This window comes from Littorina saxatilis, linkage group LG8 (assembly GCF_037325665.1).
Source record: "Littorina saxatilis isolate snail1 linkage group LG8, US_GU_Lsax_2.0, whole genome shotgun sequence".
NCBI lineage: Eukaryota > Metazoa > Mollusca > Gastropoda > Littorinimorpha > Littorinidae > Littorina > Littorina saxatilis.
Window position 1 is genome coordinate 53,935,327 of NC_090252.1, and position 22,500 is coordinate 53,957,826.

The 22,500-nt window shown below is 43.0% G+C and overlaps 1 protein-coding gene and 1 long non-coding RNA gene across 2 annotated transcripts in view; both read left to right on the forward strand.

Moving 5' to 3' along the window:
• The first annotated feature begins 603 nt into the window (after positions 1 to 603).
• The window catches only part of LOC138973841 (uncharacterized), a 146,401-nt gene continuing 124,504 nt past the window's right edge, over positions 604 to 22,500 (forward strand). Inside the window, exon 1 of the long non-coding RNA XR_011458183.1 lies at positions 604 to 697. This is a non-coding gene — a long non-coding RNA (uncharacterized lncRNA). The remainder of the gene's footprint in view (positions 698 to 22,500) is intronic.
• LOC138973840 (uncharacterized) lies at positions 5,190 to 11,215 on the forward strand. Its single transcript, XM_070346548.1, has 3 exons — positions 5,190 to 6,079; positions 6,465 to 6,649; positions 7,774 to 11,215. Exon 3 carries the CDS (start codon positions 9,175 to 9,177, stop codon positions 9,661 to 9,663), a length of 489 nt encoding a protein of 162 aa, XP_070202649.1. The 5' UTR covers positions 5,190 to 6,079; positions 6,465 to 6,649; positions 7,774 to 9,174; the 3' UTR covers positions 9,664 to 11,215.

Genomic DNA, 22,500 nt, shown 5'->3' on the forward strand with positions numbered 1-22,500 from the left:
TCCCCTCTATCCCCCCAAATCTATGGCTCTGAAGTGTTTCCCTTCGCCCATCCCCGCGCTCTCTTCCTCCCCCCTCTCCCATTCCGCCTTCCCAATCACAAGCTTGTTTTCCACCCGCCCCTTCCACCCCCCCCCCGGGCCCCACCCCTCCACCTCCCCCAAAACCCCAAATTTCATTTCCAAGAAAGAGTCCCACTGCTGAAGGCTGAAAGGGAACAAGACGACCTCCCTTACCGATCCATGTTTTTCTTTCCCACGTGATCTCATTAATATTCATCGCGTCACCGCCGCAGAACGTGAGGACCCATACCGGGTGTAATTATTCTCGGACCCAATTTTTTTCTTCGTAAAGGTGAGGCCACGCTGCTTCCTGTATTGATTAAAATGTCAGCATTGGAGCGAGAAATTCAAAATTGTAATCCTTGCGTTTAAGACCTGTCCACGTCCTTAATGATACAGAGCTTAAACACGGATTGGGTACTGTGGAACCCGCTTGTTACGAATTCCCAATTTAAGACCCCCCCCCCCCCCTGTTATATTACAATCTTGCTTTTTCACATTTTCAGTTCATAATCTCTGTAAATAAGGACTGGGTGGCCGAGTGGGGCCCGGGTAGCTCAGGTGGTAGAGCACTGGACTTGTGATCGAGAGGTCGCTGGTTCGAATCCGGGCCGGGACGGACACGGGTCAACTTAATGTGCAGACCCAGAGACGGTATCCATCTCCCACCCCCGTGTCACCACAATGGCACGTTAAAGATCTTGGTCATTCTACCATAAGTGCAGATGGCTGATACCACCTAGACACGCATACATCAAAAGCCGTGAGAGCGTAAAAACTCGAATCGTATAAACCAATTCATGTCCAATATAGGCAATTAAGACCTGACGGACAATAAGCCCCTTAAAATTGACTTTGAGTGGTAACGCACTTGCGCTCGGAAGCGAGAGGTTGCGAGTTCGACCCTGGGTCAGGGCGTTAGCAATTTTCTCCCCCCTTTCCTAACCTAGGTGATGGGTTCAAGTGCTAGTCTTTCGGATGAGACGAAAAACCGAGGTCCCTTCGTGTACACTACATTGGGGTGTGCACGTTAAAGATCCCACGATTGACAAAAGGGTCTTTCCTGGCAAAATTGTATAGGCATAGATAAAAATGTCCACCAAAATACCCGTGTGACTTGGAATAATAGGCCGTGAAAAGTAGGATATGCGCCGAAATGGCTGCGATCTGCTGGTCGATGTGAATGCGTGATGTATTGTGTAAAAAAAAATCCATCTCACACGGCATAAATAAATCCCTGCGCCTTGAATATGTGCGCGATATAAATTGCATAAAATAAAAATAAAAAAATAAAAAAAATAAATCCCTGCGCTTAGAACTGTACCCATGGAATACGCGCGATATAAGCCTCATATTGATTGATTGATTGATTGATTGATTGATTGATTGATTGATTGATTGATTGATTGATTGATTGATTGATTGATTGATTGATTGATTGATAAATATACCTCCATTCTGAGAGCTGATTATCTCAGGTTTGCTGGGGTCGTAACAAGGGGATTGCACTGTACACTCAGTCTTTGGCTGCTGTTTGTGTTCCTTGCATGATACGTGTACACAATACAATACAATACAATACAATACAATACAATACAATACAATACAATACAATACAATACAATACAATAATCTTTATTCATCTCTAAAAGAGAAATTACAAGCTTGACTGTGTGTCTGTAAAATCAATCAATTAATCAATCAATCAACCATGCATGTAGTAGCATTCACATCATATCGTTACACGCAAACATTGTACCCACACACTTACTAAAATAAGCCTACAAATAGAAGCAATGCATTGCCTGTTTAAAAATTTAAAAATTATATCATTGTTATTTACATCTAGGGTAAAACATGGAGTCAACCACTACAGATCTTCAGGGTCCACAGTTCCCTTCGACTTGGGCACAAAGCAAACAATCCACAGCAAGGCTGCTTCCTGAGAGAAGAGACATTAATGTGACCCTCCACCACGAAATGAGTCGCATGTCACCTCACGCGGTTCTGCGCTAGGCTTAAAGGTACTGAACTTGTCAAATCCCGGTGCACGGAGCCCCTGGGGATTTTAGTCATACCTCAGGCAGCTATCCGTTAGAAGAACTACCAAGTTTCATTGACTTGCACCCAAAGAGTCAAGAACTGCGATTTTTTTACGAATTAATTTCGTACTCGGACCCGGCTGGTCTTGACCTATTTTTGGATCTAAATTTAGATCAGGTAGATCACCACATCATGCACAAAAAGACACGTCACTAGCAAACTATGTCAGACGTCATCATGAGTTTGTGTAAAACAAAATGGAAGCCGGAATCACTCAAGTGGAATCGAACTCCGACCAAACACCACGTAATAAATAGGTTAATTTATGCACTCGCGTGAACAAGAAACTGTCGAGCTTCACAGATGTCGTCGTTGGGTAGTTTTGGGTTTGTTTTACTACCATAGGAGGATTTTTGAACTGTAAATGCACTCAGCTGCAACAAAAACGCAAAACGAAGGCTGTGAGCTGCATTGTGCCTTTAATATAAGTCCGGGAAATGTCTTGTAACAGTGTGAGGGTCACCTTAGTCACAGGCTCATAACTCAAACAGTGTTCGCTCTTTTCTAAAACGGGTTGCACCACTGGATAGAGCATAAAAAAACTCGGTAGGAAAATGTAAAAATATGACAATCAGGCAAAGGTGACATGCGACTCAATCCGTGGTGGAGGGTCACATTTGTTGAGCTGAATTGAATAATGTCCTCACATGTGTAACAATGTCACGAAATAAATTCAAGACAATATTCCGACTCTGTACACGGGGAACCAGCGTTACCTTGAATTCGTGCCCAAATCATTTTTTTTTATGACAGAATCATGATTCAGCTGAATAAAATCTTGTTTAAACCAAAGCAGCTGGGCTGCAGAATGTCAGTTCCTGTCCAAGTGTAAGGCTGCTGTTTTTCAACGTAAAAGCTTGCACGGACCCATGATGATTTAGAAAATTAATGGTCTTTAAAGAAAAGAAGGGTTCTTTATTACGATGGAGGAGACATTAGAGGGAAGGGGAGGGGGGGGGTGTTTTCCATTTTCTTGCCGTGTTCACAAGCCGCGTGGTTGACAGCCACAGTAAATTATCAAAGAATAATCAAGCACCGGTGAGGACCTGCGCGTTGCTAAAGGCGATGACGGGCGCAATGGCGTGGTGGTAAGACGCCGGCCCCCAAAGCGGAAGGTCGTGGGTTCGAATCCCGGCCGCACCTGGTGGGTTAAGGTGGAGATTTTTCCGATCTCCCAGGTCAACTTATGTGCAGACCTGCTAGTGCCTTAATTATCCCCCTTCGTGTGTACACGCAAGCACAAGACCAAGTGCGCACGGAAAAGATCCTGTAATCCATGTCAGAGTTCGGTGGGTTATAGAAACACGAAAATACCCAGCATGCTTCCTCCGAAAGCGGCGTATGGCTGCCTAAATGGCGGGGTAAAAACGGTCATACACGTACAAATCCACTCGTGCAAAAACACGAGTGTACGTGGGAGTTTCAGCCCACGAACGCAGAAGAAGAAGAAGAAGCTAAAGGCGATGTCACACAACTTCACTGATGTGTCTCGATCGTATCTACGGTCTTCCAAAGTCTTGGGGAGGTTTGTATGATTTGTGAGAAGTCTAGGAAAGTTTGGGCACTTAAGAGTGGAACTCGACTTGGAAACTGTGTTGAGCAAAAGAAACATTTCACCTCCCTTGCTGCGAAAGCGATCATGAACACAGCAAGAGCCATGTCCAGTTTCTTGTGCGCGTCGTGTTTAAAAGCTGCTTGGCTGACAGCCACTGTAAATTATCAAAGAAAAATCGAGAACTGTCAAGGATCTGGGTTCTCCTAAAGGCCATTCCACACAGCCTCCCAAATGCATCTCGTGGCTACGTAAAGGGTTCAAACAGCTCTAAAAAGTTCGGGAAAATTGAGAAACTTCACTTCAGGCAGTGATTCAACTGTAAAAATGTGTTGTGCACACAATATCACAAAGTCTTCAAACGCATCTTCCTTCAGGCGAAAACGATCATGTATGCCAGCACAATTATTGAAGTCTGTCCGGGTTTTTCCCAGGGATAATAACACCCTTCCATTGGATGAATACCAAACATCAAAAGCCTGGCCAATCTCTGTGCATAGCGGGATTTCTTTGTTGACTTAATTTCGCAAATTGGCAAGTGTGTCGGTTACAAATATAATTCAGCAAAAAGGTCCCACTCTGCAAAGAAAGCAACCAAGGCGCAGAATGTTGATACGTTTTTAAAAGAAAAATGCTCTTTAGGGTACTGAACTTGTCAAATCCAGGTGCACGGAGCCCCTGGGGCTTTTAGTCATACCTCAGGCAGCTATCCGTTAGAAGAACTACCAAGTTTCATTGACTTGCACCCAAAGAGTCAAGAACTGCGATACTTTTACGAATTCATTTCGTACTCGGACCCGGCTGGTCTTGACCTATTTTTGGATCTAAATTTAGATCAGGTAGATCATATCATGCACAACTAGACACGTCACTAAAGCAAACTATGTCAGACGTCATCATGAGTTTGTGTAAAACAAAATGGAGGCCGGAATCACTCAGTTGAATCGAACTCCGACCAAACACCACGTAATAACTAGGTTAATGTATGCACTCGCGTGAACAAGAAACTGTCGAGCTTCACAGATGTCGTCGTTGGGTAGTTTTGGGTTTGTTTTACTACCATAGGAGGATTTTTGAACTGTAAATGCACTCAGCTGCAACAAAAACGCAAAACGAAGTCTGTGAGCTGCACTGTGCCTTTAATTACCCCATGTATAATAAACAATAAACAATAATAACCAACCAACCTCATGTAAGAGCCAGCCAGGAGGGATCCAAGCAGATTATGATCCGCAAGGGAAGGACAGTATCTTTAAAAGGAGGGGACTGGGGCTTAAGGGGGGTAGGCGGGGGGGGGGGGGGGGGGGGGTTGTCTGCGTCTTGTTTCTTAGCAGCCTGGGGCCGGTTTCATATACCGCTCTTATCCTAACTTAGGAGCTCTTAAGGGGTCAAGATGGGGTTAAGAGCAAAGTTAAGATAGGTGCGTTTCACGGACCGCTCTTTGGCCAAAGAGCGCTCCTATGTCGCTCTTATCTTAGGGCAGCCCCCCCCCAGCCCTAAGTTAGGTAAGAGCAGACAGAAGCGCCCCCAACTTGCAAGGGAGATAATTTTAATCCTAAAAATGGCGGCCGTAAATGAGACTGTGAGTCGACTCGACTCGTGCATCATTTTGCGATATAACATGCGCCATCAACACATTTTCGTCACCGCACGGATCCGCGGAATGCCCAAGACGATAAGGAGAGTGCCGCACGCTTTCATTTGTCAAAGCATGGACTCCTCTTTGAATTATGTTGACAAGAGTGTGGACGGTATGCAGTTTAGCACTTACAAGCACCCGCGAAGACTATGATTGCACCGTTTTCTGCGTGATTGATGTCTGTCAGTCCATGCACGGCGACATATTCTACATCAGCAAGGAAACGAGTCTTCGCTGCATCCACCGAATGTATATTCTGCCTTGCACGACGAGTGTGAACCCGACAGGAAGCGGCTAACCACACGTACTCGTGAGCAATTCCAGATAGCTTGTACTTGTACTTGTAGTGCACTTTTTCGGCGTGTTTGTGGTGCTGTTTACACACATTTTCGAACAACAGTCTATCAGTCAGTCAATCAATCAGCCGTGACGGCTTCTACAGGCATTGAAGTAGTTGGTGACGAACATCTTTGGACCGTGTGTCGTGTTGTTCTATGGCCAGGGTGTGAAAAGGGTACCATGATTTTAAATGAGAGTTGGGTGTGTCCTGCAATCCAAGCACCTCTGGGCTTGTTCATATACGGTGACATTGGCTACATCTTGACACCCTGAATACTCAGTCACACCCTATATCTACAGCAGTGCTCCAAGCAGGTTAACTCAACACGTGAACTAGACACGTCAGCAAGACACGTCAGCATTGTTTCCTGTCATGATGAAAAAAGGTAATGTTTGGAATAGATCTAAAGCATAATTGATCAAATTTTCCTTTCAAGGCATGCTACTTTTCAGATTGTGTTTGGGAATGTTGTTGCAGAAAATGTCAAGGTTATAAAACAGCTTGCATGAGAGAGAAAACATTAGAGCAGAAAAGGCATGTTTGAAACTTAAATCATAAATGGGTTGTTATTGTTAATCAGCACCATATTATAATTTATATACTGACTGTGCTCGTTGTAAGTTTGACTTGGTAGCTGTGCTGACAGTGTTGTCTTAGTATCATCTGCACTGCAGATCTGTGCAGCGTATTCACCTGGTAATTGTAAATGCATACAAGCAAACACTGAAACATTCAGCAAACGCTCATAATTTTCTTTCTTGTATCACCAGAGAATAAACTTCATCACCGTCTGCATCGTCTGGCACCACCATGCTCTCCTCCAGTGTCATCTTCTACCCGTGGACACTAACATACAGAACTTTACCAAAGCAAGGGCAGAGACAATGAGGAATGCCAATGAAAGCATAAGTCTTAGTGAACGTGGTGTGCAAGAAAAGACTGGACATCATTTCAGGTAAATATGTTATGCTTGTAATATGATACTCATTCAGTCATTGACAATTCTGTAGAACATTTGGAAAACAAAAGAAGAGGCGTTCTGGGATCACATAGTACTAACTTGTGTAATAGTAGTAGTAGTATGCATACACGTTGAAAGAGATGTGTCAAAACGTATTGTTCTCACACACAGTGACACACACAAAAACTGGACAGTGAGTAAGAAGAATGCTGTTTCAGTGTTTGACTTCTTTTTTAAACTTTTATCTGAAACTTTGACTTTAAATTTTACTACTCCTTGATATCAACAAAACTGATTCTTAAGTGACAATAACTAGTAATTTACTAGTACTAAAAACATGTATTTACGCTGTTATTGTTAATGTTGGGGGGGGGGGGGGGGGCATAGATTGTGAGGAGAATAGAACATGCTCTAGGGGATTTCAAGAAATTGTGCTAATTTGTAATTCAGTTGGTTTGTTCCATTTCCTGAATTGTTAGCCTTGTCTGATTCATTTTAAAGGACTGAGTCATTGCTGATATACAGAGCTTTCTTTTAATTGTTTAACCCCTCTAAATTAACGCAAGACCTCATGTTTTTTACTGCTGAAGCGATTGACACCTGCATCAGCAGTAATGGCAGAACACAAAGTACAAAAGTTAACCAAAGAAGACACCCTGTTCTGGACAGATAATTGATGTTCTTCTTCATGTATGTAAACGTTGCCAAAGCGCTTTGAGCTGTGAAGAAGCGCTATATAAATGTTCTATTTTCATTATTATTATTATTGTGTCTATCCTGAACTTGAGTTGATTTTTAAGTGGTACTTTGTGTTTTTTCGGGTCAATTTTTGGGGCATCCTTTTTTGAGCAGCGGAAGAGTGTGCCTCATTTCCAAGTGAAGTGCCTTTAATGGCGTAGAAAGTTTGAACAAAATGATTCGGGAGTGATTTTTTTTTAAAGTACACAATTTGTACAGATAAAATGGTTTGCTAAGTGTAGTATGAATAAGAGCAAGTTTTAGAATTACTCACTGTCTTCTCTTTTTCTTGTAAGATTATGTGGTGAAACTGCTCTGTTGCTAACATTAATACAAGAAACCTTCTGCTCTTATGACTATGTTGCTGTTCCTTGTTCAAGGGCCTCTACCCACACACTGATGCTGACACTCATTGAGGGGCCAACTACCAACACTGATTGTGATACTCGCTGAGGGGTCGACTACCAACACTGAGGCTGACGCTCGCTGAGGGGCCAACTACCAACACTGATGGTGATACTCGCTGAGGGGTCGACTACCAACACTGATGGTGATACTCGCTGAGGGGTCAACTACCAACACTGAGGCTGACACTCGCTGAGGGGCCAACTACCAACACTGATGCTGACACAACACTGATGCTGACACTCGCTGAGGGGTCGACTACCAACACTAAGGCTGACACTCGCCGAGGGGCCAACTACCAACGCTGATGCTGACACTCGCAGAGGGGCCAACTACCAACACTGACCCTGAGGGGCCAACTACCAACACTGATACTGACGCTTGCTCAGGGGCCAACTACCAACACTGATGCTGACGCTTGCTCACGGGTCAACTACCAACACTGATGTTGACGCTTGCTCAGGGGCCAACTACGAACACTGATGCTGACGCTTGCTCAGGGGCCAACTACCAACACTGTATGTAGTGGCCACTGTGTAACCTCCCTTGCACAAAACAACAAATTTTATATTTAAAATGGTTAAAGGAATTTTTTAAGCATTTACATTAATTATGCCAGGAACAGTCTGCAGACACAGAAGTATACAGTGGTTTTGTCAATATTAGTTAGCAGTTAAAACATGTCCAACGTTCATATTCTATTTCTATACTACCTGTCAACAACAACAAACTAAGCAAACGCGTTTGAGGGCAGATCATTTTAATGAGGCCATTTATTGTAAAACCAATTATAAGACTGAAAAGGCCATTCATTGTCCTATGTTATATAGAAAACAGATTTAGTTTACGCGAGGTACTGTTTATAAAGTAGAACCTACAAGACTAGCATCCCCAACAATCAAATTCGCAAAATCAAGTTTAACGTGTTAAAATCGACATATACTGTTCAAAAAAAGAAACGCATAGTTGCTACTTGCCAAATTTGTTTTATTTTTCGAAAAAAATAACAGAAAATCCAATATTTAGATTATTTGTTTGAAATTTGGTATGGACACAGTTGAATGCACACACAGTTCATTTGCATCTTCAAATCAATCAGTCAATCAATACGATTGGGTGCCGAGGCTGTCAAGTCAGTAGGGGGTGTGACTGCCTTGAGCAGCAACAACTGCCCGGCACCTTCTGGGCATGGACTGGATCAGATGCCGGATATCTTGCTGTGGGATGGTGTCCCACTCCTCCTGAAGTGCCTGCAATAGATCGCGGTGATTTGCCGGCGCTTCTTCTCGCCTGCGCACACGTCTGTCCAATTCATCCCAGAGGTGTTCTATCGGGTTCATGTCTGGCGACATGGATGGCCAGGGAAGCACCTGGACATGGTGGTCGGTGAGGAACTGGGTGGTGAGTCGTGCTGTGTGCGGGCGAGCGTTGTCCTGCTGGAATATGGCATCCTGGTCAGCCAGAAGAGGAAGGGCGTGTGGGCGCAGAATTTCCTCCACGTATCGCTGGGCAGTTATGCGCCCTTGGACGTGCACCAGGGTGCTCCTTCCAGCGGTATTGATCGCCCCCCACACCATGACGCCTCCACCACCATGAACGGGTGCCTCATCCACACAGTTGGGCGCGTAACGTTCGTTTACTCTCCGGTAGACCCTCCTCCGACCATCATGTCGCTGGAGCAGGAAGTAGGACTCGTCGCTGAACCACACGTGTCTCCAGTGATTCCGGACGGTCCAGCGAAGGTGCTGGTTGCCCCACTGCACTCGGTTCTGGCGATGGCGGCGGGTGAGGACAGCTCCTCTGTGAGGTCTGCGAGCTCTCAAACCAGCTTCATGCAGGCGGTTCCGCACGGTCTGGTCCGATAATCGGTGTGGCCCGGGGAGAGCCTGGACAGAAGATGAGGCCGACAGGAAACGATTCCGGAGGTGGCGGAGCCGTATGAAGCGGTCGTGAGCAGCAGTTGTCGCCCTTGGTCTTCCCGCTCGTGGCAAGTCAGCAACGGAGCCAGTGGCTTGAAACCTGACCCACAGTCTACTGATGGTGCTCTGGGACACGTGGAAGTGCCTGGCGATTGCACTTTGACTTTGGCCTGCTTGTAAACGACCCAATGCAATTTGGCGGTCTTCTCTGCTCAATCGGGCCATCTTTCGTCGCTGAATTGTCGTCTGATTTCTTTGTGGCGAACAATCCGCTTTTATGGGTTTTGGAAGACATGGTGAGAGCTCAATATTCCCCGAGTTTCACGAGATTACACTGAAGCATGACGAGTGGTCATGCCAAATGAGCAATTTTGACATTGTAGCCACTGATAACGCATGCGTCACGTGCAGAGCTCACTTGTGGCAATGGACGAAAGGTCGACGACCAGATAAACATTTTCTGCAGTTTGGTGGATATCCTTGTAGCCATATAACTAAATTAACAAAATATTACAAGCTATGCGTTTCTTTTTTTGAACAGTATACTATCAAAACTGCTGAAAGGAAACCTGTTGTGCATGTTATTAGAAAGAAAAATTAAATATGCATCCAAACAGTCAGCTTAGTTTACATATCTTGTCTAACAATGGCGTAATGGCATGATGAACGGTATGTAATTCTTCTGAGAAGCCGTAAAATGCGGTTTCTGGGGCCATTTTAGTGGGTAATCAGAAGAAATCCAGCACATTTAATAAATTTCTCAATGCATTGCCTTCAAACGTCTGGTAATTTATGCTAAGACATGTCGTTAAGTACATCAAGTCATTCGAGAGATTAGGTTTGCTTTTATTTGACATGCCAGAAAGAGTCCTTAAAATAGTCGGTTGGTCTAACTCTAAGCTGACTCATCAAACAAATTTAATTTGTTGCTATTTTCAACTTCAAATAAACCAAATACTCAAATTTCATGTACATATTTTATCAGACATGGATGGTATGAGGATTTCAAAGCGAAAGTAATCTTTAAGAAGTGGACTATTTTCACAGCGCTGAGCACAAATAGCCCACATCAAGCTCACTGCTGAACATTTAACTGCTAGCTGCTGAGCAGGGCTTTTGAGAGAGCATTTCCCAAGAATGTTTGTACGCGTTTGAACAAGTGGTCTGAGCAGCCGTCGTTGATTATGAATTACATTTCAGTGTAATTTGAAGCTTTAATGTTTGTTTAAAAAGCCTGCATATTTAAAAAAAAAATCTGTTTTCTTTGGAAAAGGTACATCTTTATTTTTTGTCATTCTTTCTAACATGTCGCATAACAGCAGTACTAACGTTTCAAATGACTTGACATTTTGTTTGTAATTCGGTACATCTGATTGTCTTGTCTTTCCATTATTGCCCACAATCAGCAGTAGTGATTACTTCGGCACTTGATGGGATGTTGCGCAAGTCCAATAAAGCAGCGTTTCCAGCATCCAAAAGTCCATTTAAAATTCACAGGTTGGGGAGTATGGGGGGGGAGGGGACATGAGTCACAGTGGCTACTGGTTTAGTGCGAGGCGCGCGACACAAAGGTGTCGACAGTGCGGGCCTCGACGACAGCTGCTGGTAGAGAGTTCCAGTCCTTCACTGTGCTGGGTAGAAAAGCGGCACTCCGATACTGAGTGCGGCAGGTGATGAGGCCGAACTGCTGGCAATGGCCTCTTCGCTGGCGTGGTGGTAAGGGGGCCAGCTTCGACTTGATGCCCGGACAGTGGACGATGCTGTTCGTGATCTTGTAGAGCATCGATAGGCGGGCAAGCTTCCTGCGCTCCTCCAGAGACTGCCACCCAAGGGAGTCCAGCATCCGGCTGACACTTGACGTGTTGTGGTAGCGGTTGCAGACGAATCGGGCAGCTCGTCTCTGGGCGGTCTCAAGCTTGTCGATGTTCTTCTGGGTGTGCAGGTCTCATACTGACGAGGCGTACTCCAGGATAGGCCTGACAAAGGCCTTGTACGCCTGCTCTTTCACGGATCTTGATGAGATCTTCAGATTGCGCCGCAGGAACCCCAGGGTCTTGTTTGCCTTGCTGACGATGTTGTTAATATGGTCGTCCCAGCACAGGTCACCCTGAATGGTCACACCCAGGTACTTGACCGCCTTCACTGTCTCCAGCGTATGCCCATGGAGCTGGTAAGTGGGCTGTAGTGGGCGTCTGCTCCTCGTAACAGGCAGGGTGTTGCACTTTGCAGGATGGAACTGCATGTCCCAGCTCTTCTCCCACTCGGCTAGGCGATGGAGGTCTTGTTGTAGCTGGGCCTGGTCGTTTACGCTGTACACTGCAGTGTCGTCCGCAAACAGGCGCGCTAGTCTCGTTAATGTACGCTAAGAATAGCGTCGGCCCCAGCACTGATTTGTTGCTTAATTAATTCATTTGATAATTGTCGGTAAAAATACCGGCTAACACCTCACCAAATATTTGAACGCAATGCGTTAAAAATTGCAGAAATTCAAATGTATTGTTTTGTTTCATTACCCGCTAAAACGGCTTCAAAAACTGCCTTTTATGCCTACTGAGAGGATTACCACATATTTTTTTTGTTTTGTTTTGTTTGCTTAACGCCCAGCCGACCACGAAGGGCCATATCAGGGCGGTGCTGCTTTGACATATATATAACGTGCGCCACACACAAGACAGAAGTCGCAGCACAGGCTTCATGTCTCACCCAGTCACATTATTCTGACACCGGACCAACCAGTCCTAGCACTAACCCCATAATGCCAGACGCCAGGCGGAGCCACTAGATTGCCAATTTTAAAGTCTTAGGTATGACCCGGCCGGGGTTCGAACCCACGACCTCCCGATCACGGGGCGGACGCCTTACCACTAGGCCAACCGTGCCGGTTTACCACATATACCTACTGAGAGAATTAACACATACACCGCTCAGCATGGCATAGTAACAAAATTGACTGTTTCAGATGCACATTTGATTGCTCTGAGTCTGATTTGTTGTCGATTTTAACGCAGGAACCTTGATTTTTCGAATTTGATTTTTGGGGGTGCCTGTGTTGTAGGAATCACTGTATGTATACACACTTCCTCATGTGAACTCAAACAGCTTTTTGAATAAGGGCAATCAATACATGCCCCTTTTCAGTCATATAATTTGTTTTACAATAGACTGCCTCATCAAAACATTCTGCCCTCAAACGCATCTTTTGTTTATTTGTTGCTTAACGTCCAGCCGACTACGCAGAGCCATATCAGGACGAGGAAGGGGGGGATGAAGGGGGCCACTTGTCAAGCGATTCCTGTTTACAAATGCACTAACCCATTACTTGTGTCCCAGCAGGCTTTAGTAAAACTAAATTAATACCTACTGGAAGATTACCAGTTTCCAGTATGTTAAAATAGGCTTAACCTATCTACTGCTGGACTTACATCAGAACACTAACAGATTAAACTATACATGAATCGCGAGACAAGCGGCAAGAGAAGAGATTTTTGGAAAAAATACAGGTGAATGAGCAAGAAGGCAGAAAAAAGAAAAGAATTCATGAAGAAAAAGAGAGCATGACAGGAAAGAGGAACCAAAAATCTACCTAACAGCAAACTAGAAAGCTCCTGCGGTTCCAAAAACAGGAGGGGCCTTTAATTTCATAACCGCAGTGCCCCACTGCGCGACTCAAACGCATCTGCCTAGTTCTTTAAAAGAATCACGCTTTGGACTGCACAGTCCTGATGATGTGGGTCGTGTACAATCCATACTTTCCAAAGAAGGATTAAAAGTAAAATAAAAAGTATGGGTCGTACACTACCCACGCCATCCAATTAGGAGTTTTGCCGTCTCTTTGCATAGTATGGGTCGTACATGACCTACACCATCCCAATTAGAATACACAGCGTAAAATTCCTTACGGAATTCCATATGGGTCGTCCGCAACCCACATCAGCCCGACTGAGTAGTTCAAATTACTTCGTTTGTGTTAAAAGATAATTTTTCAAAAGTTATGGTCAAATGACTTGAAGAGAAAAACCAGTGTATTTTATGGTAGTTCCTGCCCTCAACTTCCTTGGAATATGCACCATTTTGATCACCGTTTCTCGTAATTTCCGTTGACTTGTGCTCTTCAGTGTACTCAATTGCGATGAAATTTAAAGCCACATTGATTTTCGGGCTGTTGTTGTTGAAGATATTGAGTTTTTAAGTTTGTCTATGTAAATTGAATAATTAATTCTGTGACCTAAAAAAGAGAGGGGATAGTACTGTGACAATTTTCTGAATTTTGATTTTAACCCCAACCTTGTTCTTAGGTGTCCCAGTTCAACACACAGTGACTAGTATTTCTGAATCATACACACTTTGAAGGCAAACTTAATGCCTTATTGCACCCATTTTCGTACTCTAACTAAAACATTCATTTCCGTGTTTATTCATTTAAACGTTCAATGGCATTTAAAGGTAAAATAATTGATTTGGCTTTATCCTCGTATGTTAAAGTTGCCAAATTGTGCCTATTCTGAATTTCCTTTGATGTATAATTAGTGCCTAACGTTTTTATAGGGTCGATTTTGGGGGGTACCCTTAAGAGGCGATCATGTAACCCATGTAAAATGAATCTTTGATTCCAAAAGTGTGCCAGATAGCCAAGTGGATGGCCTTTAATGACAAAGAAAGTTTGAATGAATTGACACGGGAATGAATGGTCTAGTGGGGGTACGAAAATGGGTGCAACATATTTTTTTGGCAGAGTGTATATCCAATGGCAATAGTAATACCTGCCTTGCATGAACAAATAAAGGACTGGGTGGCCGAGTGGTAACGCACTTGCGCTCGGAAGCGAGAGGTTGTGAGTTCGACCCTGGGTCAGGGCGTTAGCAATTTTCTCCCCCCTTTCCTAACCTAGGTGGTGGGTTCAAGTGCTAGTCTTTCGGATGAGACGAAAAACCGAGGTCCCTTCGTGTACACTACATTGGGGTGTGCACGTTAAAGATCCCATGATTGACAAAAGGGTCTTTCCTGGCAAAATTGTATAGGCATAGATAAAAAATGTCCACCAAAATACCCGTGTGACTTGGAATAATAGGCCGTGAAAAGTAGGATATGCGCCGACATGGCTGCGATCTGCTGGTCGATGTGAATGCGTGATGTACTGTGTAAAAAATTCCATCTCACACAGCATAAATAGATCCTTGAGTCTAAGTCTGGAGATACGCGCGCGATATAAGACTTCATATAATAAAAGATTGATCAGAAAATTGTGTATGTAACTTTGTCTCACATAGCCATAAACAAGCTGGTAGCTGTTTCCCAAACCAATATAAAAAGAAACAACAAGTAAATAAAAAACATTTTAACTCACAGTCACCCCATGAATTTGGATCAACAAGCCCAAGAATATTGGTTTTTTTCAATAATACTAAATTATTTTTTAAACATTCTTCAGTAACAAACAAAAACTATAAAACATATTCGAAAATGCTTTGTCAGGTTGAACTTTTAATCAGGTAAAAACAAAATACATACCTTATGCTTTGAATATTAATGTACATGTCTACTATCTGATACTGTATTGCATGAACTTCACACAGTCTGACTCAATGTGCCTTGTGAAATTGGGCAAGTAAACATTGGCAACAAACCTGTGATCTGGATTTTGACATGGTACTTATATTTTAAAGGCACAATCTTTCCATGTCAAAGAATTGTTCTCATCATCACAGATGTGGACTGTCTTTTGCATGGATTGGTGGGATAAGACAAGTCTTACACTTGGACAAACACTGGGAGGGGAGGAGGACCTTTTAAAATTCTCTTTCAAATAAAGAATATGTTCGTACTCTTATTTTAAGGTTTCACCTGGCCATCCTCTGTGTATCTGATACAGCTGTATATATAAAAAAAATCCTTGTTATGCAAACTTTCTTGTCAACCACCCCATTTACATTATGGGATTCATAATCCGGTATTTATGGCGTTTATGGCTATCTGGAAAGAAAATTTTTTTACTTTTGGGTACATGTCTAAAGGCAGTTTTGATTGATTGATTTTTGGATGATCACAGGTGGCAGTGACTGAATGTAATCAACAAAAGCCTCATAGTCTGCAATTAATAATTATCCAATGTACAAATATAAACGCATTCGTGTTGGTGTTTATGATTGATGCTTTACAGTGTTAGGAAGGTATGTAAAAAGTAACCAGAAAAAGGTCAAACAATAAAACCCTGCTATTTCTCGTGTTAAGTTGTGGTGAAAATCGATGCATCGCATTGAAATAAAGTCAGATGTGAATGATCAGAAAGATTTGAATGATGTTTTGTTGGGTTCCATGCTTCTTGTTGGCATTTAATAACTGCTTGGAGATAAAAGTCTGTGTGTGTGCTTGTGTGTCTGTGTCAAGATATACATATAACGCAAATAATGCTTTCTTACTGAAATGACCATCCGTAGGATATGCAGACCAATGCTCGCTCTCTCTCTCTCTCTCTCTCTCTCTCTCTCTCTCTCTCTCTCTCTCTCTCTCTCTCTCTCTCTCTCTCTCTCTCTCTCTCTCTCTCTCTCTTCAGTATGACCTATCACGACTGATTATTGCAGAGTCAATGTCTTCATAAGTACAGAAAATAATTCATATAGATCTATGTAAAAACTAAAACACCCACACATATTTTGACACCCAGTCTGTGATGTCTGAATGAAATACATATTTTTATTTACGTCACAATTGCATGACAAGTACGCGAGATAAATTTAACAACTTTGACCTGACAACACACACAAAAAAACAAACTCCCACTCTGTCAGCAAAGCCTTACGCAGATCGATGCAAGGTGCAGATCAATCAAACACACACACAATGTTGTCAAAATGGCACAAGACACGTACAGAGTGACCCAAGAAAACTGCAACCCTCACAACTGCTAATTACTTCTACATCTCTTGACCGGATCACTATATATTTAGGGGACATAAACTTCAGCCTATGCATGACCCTTCCCTTGATTGGCAATGTTGTAGAACAAATGGTCTGACGTTTGTGCAATTTCGAAACAAAGTTTCCAAATTCGACGATCGTCTCAACAGAACAAGGTTTGACATTTAGCGGTAGCAATACTTACCTGATTTAAACCCTCCAGACTTTTACTGTTTGGATTATCTGAATATCTGAGAATACACAAACACCCCCTTCACCCCCTTAGATCATCGGTGACCTAAAGAAAGCAGTTACAGCTCCCTAAACAGCAAAGCTTTCGTGCCACTCACAATTTCGGAGGGGTAATTTGAAACACATTTTGTAGAAAAGGTAAATGTCCGATCATTATACCTGGAGACTCGAAACTGTGTAGAATGGTCGCGGATGAACTGAAGTGTATGCACAACTATGAACATATTTGCTAAACTCAAATGACTGAAAAAATAAACCCTTCGTTGTACAGTTACACTTTCGCAATACCACGCAAAATTCATTTATGACAGGAACGCTTTCATCCATTTGAAATGCCCTGATCCGGCTTTTAATTGCTATATTCAAATAACTGACTGTCTGATGTTGATTCAGGTATACTAAGTCATTCAAATTATCCCAAAGCTAACAATCTTGAGTGCTGAAATCGGGTTAGTTCGGCGACTGCTCAATTTCAAACCTCGTGCTGTTGAGTCGATCCCCGAATTTGGCAACCTTTTTTGAAAATGCACAAAAGTCAGACCATTTGATCTAAAAATTTGTCAATTTGTAGAAGGGTCATGCATAGACTGAAGTTTAAGTATCCCATATATCAAGTGATTCGGTCCACAGATGTAGAAGTTATTAACAAATTTGAGGCCTAGAAAATTCATTATGGACGATGTCAAGGACGTCATTCAGATCTAGATCTACATACATACGTATGTACAGGTACCAAGTCTCATGTTTTATTCGTTTTGTAACGGGGCTAGAAAAACAAGCCTCCACGATCGCGTTGCTTTTGTTAACATTGGAAAGGAGGGTTATTATTTCTGTATGTGTAAATGTGTCCTTACTTTGTTTGGATCGATGTTATCATCAGCTTTTCGTCTGCTTTCAACCGGATGTTGTGACCTTGAACCTGATGTGACGTAACTAATCGGGAAACTCCGTTTAGCCACTAAAAATAGCGCTTTGCTCGCTCTTTGCAAAGAGCGATCCCAAAGATGGATCATGAAACGCGTCGTTCCTAACTTTCGTCCCACTCTCAGCTAAGAGCTCTTAAGGCCCTATTCCTAGGAACGCCTAAGAGCGCGTATATGAAACTGGCCCCTGGTTGACAGTCGCAGGAAATTATCAAAGAATAATTCAAGAACTGTGGACGTCTGAGTTGGGTGTTCTGAAGGGCAGCGTCACACAACTCACAGATGGATCTTGTCCACAGTTGTTTGATTGCTTAAAAAACTCTCGGGGATTCCTTTCGCCTCAAAACCGGCGAGCTGAATGCTGCATGTTCAGTGGTACCTGTGATCACCGGATACTTGTTCATACTTTATAGGTATCGTTTTGTTAGAGGTGTACTTTTAAAACGTTCAAATCTTTAAAAAAAAATTAAAAAAAAATAAAAAATTGCAGAAGATGTCAGATCCGGATGTGACTTCTTTTCGGTTTGAAAAAAGTCTAGTAAGTGATCGGTTGAAAGGGAGGGAACAAAATCTCAATTACTCTCAGTGCCAGCTTTATGAGGGCAATACCAACGTCATCTTCCTCACTGCCTTTGCCTTCCTGACTTCTGAATCAGGTCAGGTACCCATTTACCGCTGGATGCACTAGCGAGTGCATGCGGGAAAGGGGTGGGGGGGGGGGTGGGGGTGTATGCCCTGAATGGGGATCAAACCCAGGACTACCTCTGTGAAAAAAAAGAACTGTAACTGCTGCACCAGTTTTGCTCGTCGGGGTGGCTGGAAGGGGTGGGGGGGGGGGGGGGCTTTGAAATTGTGCACTTGTGAACTTGAACATTAAGTTATCAAGAAAAACACGCAGACGTGAGCCGCATAATATTCACCAGGCTGGATACATCGCTGCACTACATGACAGAATGTCACTTCTACGACTGGAAATCGCTAAGAATCAAATTAAAAAACAACACAATACTCTCAATAGAAAGCCTCCGTCGACCATATTCGGGTCATTGTTTGCATGCGACCTTTTTCAGCAACATGAATATTTCATACTTTTATGGAGATAACATTTGTCTGAAGTGGCAAGCAGAATAGTGCAATTGTTGCTCGGCACAGGGCAGACTTAGTATGAGACGTACGTTTCTAAGAGGTGTGAACGAAGTAAAGGCAGTGAAACGGTCGATCATTCGAGCTTGCCAAATCTCGTGTTTGTTGTTGTTGTTGTTGTTGTTGTTGTTGTTGTTGGTGGTGGTGGTGGTGGTGGTGGTGGTGTTGTTGCTGTTGTTGTTGTTTATGTTGTTGTTTTTAAATATGAAATGAGTCTTTCACGTCCCGAATGGCCTACAACAAGGGTCGTGTATGTCGTTAACTTGCGGTAAGTGGAAAGATGCTCCAAAGAGTTTGGTTAAGACGTGGGTTTTTTCAAGCATCTATTTTTAAAGTACATAAGTAACATTCATGAAGCAACAAGAAGCTATGTAAGCGTGTGTGGTGATCCCAAAACGCACACTCATTCTCGTGAAAACAGTTCAGCCCACCACCTCAAATATGGCCAGGCTTTCAGTGCGTACATGGGATAAGACCATCCCTCCACTTAGTCACATACAAATCGACAAACTGCTCGCCGTGGTGAGCTGATTTTTTTCTGGGGGGGGGGGGGGGGGGGGGGGGCGGGGGTAAACACATTTCTTAAAATGCCAATGGTGGCATACATTTACAATATTTGGCTGTACAAACTCTCAGACCATCGGAAACCATTGCCACGGTAACGTAAGCAAAACTGCCGATCTCGTTTCTTGAGTTAGGCACTTTTTCTTTATGATACAGGAAGACTTGTTTTGAGAATGTGAAAGTATGCAAAAGCTCTTTGTGGGTTGTTATGCAGTTTTGCTGATTGAAAATGTTGCTGTCATCTCTTTATCTCACGTTTATCCCGTGGTAATTAATTAACAGCTCGAGATAGGCAGTTTGCAACTTATAACTAAAAAGCTTTTATTATTATTTCTTATTTGCGCTTCGTTTATCGATACAACGTCTTGTGCACGGGTCAACATGTGTGTGTCAGGGGTCAATTGGTTTGACTTGAACTTGACGTTCGTGTTTCTCCGAACGTCTGTGTATCGAAACACAGATACACGCACTCCATGACTTTGTAAGAAGACAAAACATATCGGTATGTTTCATTTGTTTATGATGAATTTATGACCTTTCATGAAGTAGTTTTGTTTTTTGTTTACTTTTGCCAGTTTGCCAGTTCGCTTGTGGAACTTTGCAAAGCAGTGTCGTGTCGTCTGTTCAGGTCTGGGGAAACGCCAATGAAAAGAGCCGAAGAATCCCCGAGCGTTTGTATTGGGTTTGCTTTTGATTATCCATGTATAACCTGCTTCCTGCAACTATGGTAACCGAGGATTTATTGCCTGGGGAACATGAGATTTATGTGAATTGTGCTTGTGAATGAAAACTCGTGAAAATGATGACAAATATTTGTGTTTGACCTTAACAACAGAAGGAACGTATCTTTTAACTGAAACTGGAAACAATGCTTTGCAAGTTGTCATTATTTTTAACGTCTTATCAGCAATCCTTGTGACTTGCTGGGTTTTGTTCATCACTGATGAACACGATCACTTACAGAAAAAGGATTATACCTGTACCAAGTTTCCTGTTCTCACAGGACAAAAAGTGTGAAGTCTCTCATAGCAAATGAAAAACCCTGGGTGGATGTTGTACGGCTTTCACGAGAAGGAAGGCATCTTGAAACTGAAACTGTTAACGATGTTTTGCCGGATATCATTTATTTGCAACGTCCTGTCATCTGTTCTTGTGTTATTCTAGAATGTGTGAAGCCGCAAGAAAAAACCCAGTGTGATAGCAAATGAAACAACATTAGTAAACAACGATCTCAGACTCAATTTGCAAAGGTCAACATCCTGCCTTTTTGGGTCTTGATCTAAGTGCAGTTGACGTTCGTTAGCTTGCAAATGTGGCTGTATTGCAAATTACTTTTTTTCCAGAAGAGACGGAAGTAAAGCATGGCAAACGAAGACAAAATGAGAATGTCGAATGTTATTCTTGACAAATCTAATTACCGCAACCTTTGGGGAAAAAAAGTGCTTTGCCTGAAACAATTATTGTTCAAGAATGGCCTTGAACACAAAACATAACGTTGAGCCATGTTACGAAGGCAAAAGTCGTGGGTACAGCCACATATGCAAGCGTTAACTGAGGAGTGGAGCCCACCCAGACATTTTTTAAATACTAGCAGTTAAGCCCGGCTTCGCCCGGGAGTAAGCGGAGCCCTGTAGCAATTTAAGACGCTCGCTATCCCATTATCATTAGCTTTACCTCCTTTGTTTGGATACAAAAAAAGAGTTATCTCCCTTACCTTCTGGAAATTTCCGGAACTGTCCAGTTAATTTTTTTTTCTTCATTTCTTCCCCTCATAGGAGCAATAGCGAGTCTCTAATATCACTGGCATGATGTGCTTGCTACAGGTGAACAGTAGGCACTGAACTGGTCTTGCACCATATAGGCTGTATTCAATAAATGGGAGGTCCATAATCTGAGAAAGGAAACAATGAATCAAGAAACTAAAACCCAGGTGCACATCTGCGGCACCTAGGGAGTGTACGTGCACACTATCTTGTTCCTGCCTCTTGCCATCTCAGAGGTATGGCGACCGCAGACAGACACACACACACACACACACACACACACACACACACACACACACATACACACACACACACACACACACACACACAGACAGACACTCTCTTTCTCTTCGCCCGGGATTAAGCGGAGCCCTGTTGCAATTTAAGACGCTCGCTATCCCATTATGATTAGCTTTACCTCCTTTGTTTGGATACAAAAAAAAGAGTTCTCTCCCTTACCTTCTAGAAATTTCCGGAACTGTCCAGTTCATTCTTCATTTCTTCCCCTCATAGGAGCAATAGCGAGTCTTTAATATTACTGGCATGATGTGCTTGCTACAGGTGAACAGTAGGCACTGAACTGGTCTTGCACCATATAGGCTGTATTCAATAAATGGGAGGTCCATAATCTGAGAAAGGAAACAATGAATCAAGAAACTAAAACCCAGGTGCACATCTGCGGCACCTAGGGAGTGTACGTGCACACTATCTTGTTCCTGCCTCTTGCCATCTCAGAGGTATGGCGACCACAGACAAAAAAGAGTTATCTCCCTTACCTTCTAGAAATTTCCGGAACTGTCCAGTTAATTTTTCTTTCTTCATTTCTTCCCCTCATAGGAGCAATAGCAAGTCTCTAATATCACTGGCATGATGTGCTTGCTACAGGTGAACAGTAGGCACTGAACTGGTATTGCACCATATAGGCTGTATTCAACAAGAAGAGCAAACGCTCGATCGAGTCACTTTCGCAGTTCTGAATATTATATGAGGCATCAGATGGACAGGAAGAAATTGCTATTCACAACACAATACAGATGTAAATAATTTGATGTAAAGAATAATCCTATAAAGTTTGAATCAAATCCGATGAATAGTTTCAGAGATATAACGGGTAGATTGAACTCGGCAGCCCGGTAAAGCAATCAATCTAGGAGAGCGAACACTCTGATATAAAAACAAGCTGAAGTCGGATGTGCTGGGCCTGACTTGTCAGGCGCGTAACGGCAGCACAACGCATCTACGCT

Excerpts from the sequence above, each read along its gene's own strand:
- LOC138973840 (XM_070346548.1), top strand. The coding sequence starts at position 9,175 with ATGGTGGTCGGTGAGGAACTGGGTGGTGAGTCGTGCTGTGTGCGGGCG.